At 50.5% G+C, this 3,697-nt stretch overlaps 1 protein-coding gene across 1 annotated transcript in view; it reads right to left on the reverse strand.

The window, feature by feature from the left end:
* Positions 1–3,376, reverse strand: part of LOC130291247 (LIM domain transcription factor LMO4-A-like) — an 18,648-nt gene extending 15,272 nt beyond the window's left edge. The window contains 3 exon segments of the mRNA XM_056539818.1: positions 3,138–3,210; positions 3,213–3,351; positions 3,353–3,376. Coding sequence (XP_056395793.1) covers positions 3,138–3,210; positions 3,213–3,351; positions 3,353–3,376 — 236 coding nt within the window.
* Between the last annotated feature and the right edge of the window lie 321 nt (positions 3,377–3,697).

Below are 3,697 nucleotides of genomic sequence, written 5' to 3' on the forward strand. Positions count from 1 at the left end.
CTTTATTTGGGCACAACCAATAGTGACGAGGGGGGCAGAGAAAGTGTCCTAGTCTGGCTGTACGCCGGCTACGCATAATGTGAACATGGACCATACAAAATTACGGTAACCGTAGTCACCGACCGTTTTTGCAGATGGGGAAAGCCTAAGAGCGAGTTTACATAAAAAAATGGCAGTTTAGCTTCGGGCGCCGCGATCACAGACCTTTTTACGGTTTCGTGATACGCCCTCGCGTTGTCTAGATATGAGGGTTTATAGTTTGACAATTGGGCGGGAACTTAACTTACAGAAATGGGAGTGACTATGAGGTGATGGGCGGGATTATACAGCAAGGGTGTGTGTATGTTGTACATCAAGGGGCGTGTCTGCTTTATACCCCCCCTCCGACAGTATAATCCCGCCCCTCACCTAAAAGTCACTCCCATTTTTAAAATGAAGTTCCCGCCCAATTGTCAGTGACTTAAGTGAGGGGCGGGATTATACAGTCTGGGGGGGGGGGGGGTATAAAGCAGACACGCCCCGTGATGTACAACATACACACACCCTTACTGTATAATCCCGCCCATCACCTTATAGTCACTCCCATTTATGTAAATTAAGTTCCCGCCCAGTTGTCAAACTAAAAACCCTCATATCTAGGCAACGGGAGGGCATATCACAAAACCGTAAAAAGGTCCGTGATCGCGGCGCCCTAAGCTAATTTTTTGTTATCGTGTAAACTCACTCTTAAACATTCCCCATTTCTGTAAATTGAGGCGGTGGGCGGGATTATACAGCGAAGAGGGTGCGTATGTTGTACATTAAGGGGCGCGTCTGCCTAATACACTCCCCCTGACTGTATAATTCAGAAAATTACCTGAATGTCACTTTTTTTTTTTTAATTAAGTTCCCGCCCAATTGTCAAACTATTAACCATCAGGTGATGGGCGGGTTTATTCAGTCAGGGAGTGTATTCGGCAGACACGCCCCTTAATGTACAACATACACAACCCCTGACTGTATAATCCCGCACATTACCTAATAGCCACTCCCATTTTTTTTTTTTTTTTATTAAGTTCCCGCCCAATTGTCAGACAAAATTTTAAACCCTCATATCTCAGGAACGGGAGGGCGTATTGAGAAGCCGTAAAAAGGTGCGTGATCGGGGCGTCCTACGCCATTTAAGGTTAGTGATATCTTATTTTGGGGGGGTGGCCATAGGTCTTTTTTTAATTGCAGTTATTGAAGACAAAGCTATAAGTGAATTGGGAAAAGGAGTCAGTTTTTCCCAACAAGGGTGCCGCGTTGGCTGTCCAGGCATGCTGGGAGTTGTAGTTTTGCAACAGCTGGAGGCACCCTGGTTGGGTAACACCGCTCTATATGCATCCTCCTCCAATTAAAAAACCTGAAGGTGTGAACAGAATCTAAAAAAATGGTGCCAAAACCTATTGTGAGCATGAGCAGGGCATTAATAGGGCACCAGCAGCCATGATGCCAGACCAACCAATCAGGGGCTTCAGCACAAGGTGCCCCCCCCCCCCCCCCCCCCCCCCCCCCATGACCCACCGCTTCGTGTCCCTCGCCCAAGGTCCCTACTATAGAAGCGACGGCATTTACGGAGATTAGAGACTTTTGTGGAATCCTCAGCCGCATTCTGCGCAGAAAGTGTTAATGCATTCAGCTTCAGGGGGAGGGGCGGAGCTGATAATTTTGGAGATTTGTGAGCCCTCCCGGTGAGGAACGGAATTGAACTTAATAGAAAATAACAGGGGCTTAATTGATGCCATATGTCAATATTGCCAACAGGGAACTTCACCTGCCAAGTGGGAGCCGAGGGGGGCGATTCGGGGGTCACAAGGCCTGTTCAAGAATTAATATCCAAAGACCCTTTGTGGTGATGCAACCGACTCAGGAGGGGGGTGCGGCGCTACGGAGCGGGGGGGGGGGGGGGGGGATAGCAAGGCCTGTGACTGTGATAGTTGCGCAACAATTTAACAATGCAGCAGAGTATATGAAATTAATTTACTAGCCCCCCCCCCGGGAAAGAGTGAGGGGAGAGCACATCCTAACCGGGCACCTCCGAGATTTAAAGGAACACTCCTAAAGATCCCCCCCCCCCCTCCCCCCTTCGAAAAGGTCAGTCCTTAAAGGCCACCATTTGGTAATACATCTTACTGGAAAAGCTGGGTGACTATTTTTCACCCAGCTTTTCCAGGTCCATGAACAAAGGATTTCTGGTTTATAGTGATACTGGGGAAAGGGATTCTATTTTAGGTGTGGTTATGGCAGCAATATCAGTTGTTACTCAGCTTTACCAGACTCCTGAATGCCGAAAGAGCAAAGGCTTATGTACGATGGTTATATTCTTCTTAATGGAGGGGGGGGAATGTACCGCTTGTAATATAGACAACTCCAGTCACAGTTTAACTGCTTAAACCCATCTTTCCCGGACTTCTGAACGGCATGTCCATCTGGTTGTGCAACTATTTAGGAACAGGCAATGGATTTCTACGGACAGATTTGCTGTTGTCCAGGACAACTCGAGAAGCGATGGCAGCCGTATTGATCTCCTCCCAGCTTTTCCGGAAGATAAGTCCAAATCTTACCCTGCAATTCATCACACAATGGAAGATTGATGATATTCGGGGAGGGGGGGGGGGGCACAAACTTTCATCCTCCCAGCTGTTCCCTGCATTAGTGAGAAGCCCTAGGAGCCGGCTGTTCCACGCCTTGTGTGGGGGTGTATATAATAAATGTGTGGAGGTGGTTGGGGGGGGGGGTTGACTTATAGCGAGCGTGTGGCAGCGGGCATTCCTCTTAACATTCTCTCCCACACAAGACACACCCCCTGCCAACATCTAGCCTCCACCCCACTTTCTAAGGCCCCTGAATGGCACTCTATGCTTAACGTGTGGGCATTTTAGCGATCGGAGCGCACATCACGTCACGTCACACATGCGTCATTCAGGAGGCGCTTACGTGGGATCACATCACTTCTACTGATCAGTCAGGACTTTGGGAAAGCTGAGTGACCATCCCCTGTGCAGCCGAGAAATCAGTGACTAAAAAATCGTCAACATGGCGGCACCAACAAGCATTATCCCCCCCCCCCCCCCTATTATTCTGTTCCCGATGGGGTCCGCGGGTGAAGCACTCACCGGATGTAGTCGTTCCGGCACAGGATCATGCCGCTCTTTGTGTAACACGAGGTGCCAATCTCTCCCAGCTGAGCTGGCAGCACGAACACTTGAGGCAGCGGGTGTGCCAATACCGGTCCATGGAGTATAGGAGGAAGCGGTCGGCGATCTTCCCCCCGCAGCCGGCGCAGGCTTTCGGGGGGGAGCCGTTGCTGCTGACCGCCGTGGTGGTGCCTTTCGGACGTCCGGTTGTTCACCATCCCTGGTCCTGTAGAGAATAGAGAGAGGAGACGGTGAGGATGTGCGCGGCTGGCTGCGCTGGCGCGTGGCAGCTGCAGAGACCTAAGTGATTGAAAGAAGCACTTTGCTCAAGCACCAGAAAATAGCTTATTACACAGCCGTCCCCGAGAGCTCGGCTAATCACCCCGCAACTCCTACTGCCTGGAGCCCGCACCCCTTCACTGCCGCCACCGCAACGCCAGGGCGCGCTCACATACCGCCTGTGCCTGTATACATCCAGGGCAACACTAATGCATTAGTATAAGATCCCCAGTGCTAGGCTGGACCCTTATAAACCCTTA

The sequence above is a fragment of the Hyla sarda genome, chromosome 9 (assembly GCF_029499605.1).
Source record: "Hyla sarda isolate aHylSar1 chromosome 9, aHylSar1.hap1, whole genome shotgun sequence".
Taxonomy (NCBI): Eukaryota; Metazoa; Chordata; class Amphibia; order Anura; family Hylidae; genus Hyla; species Hyla sarda.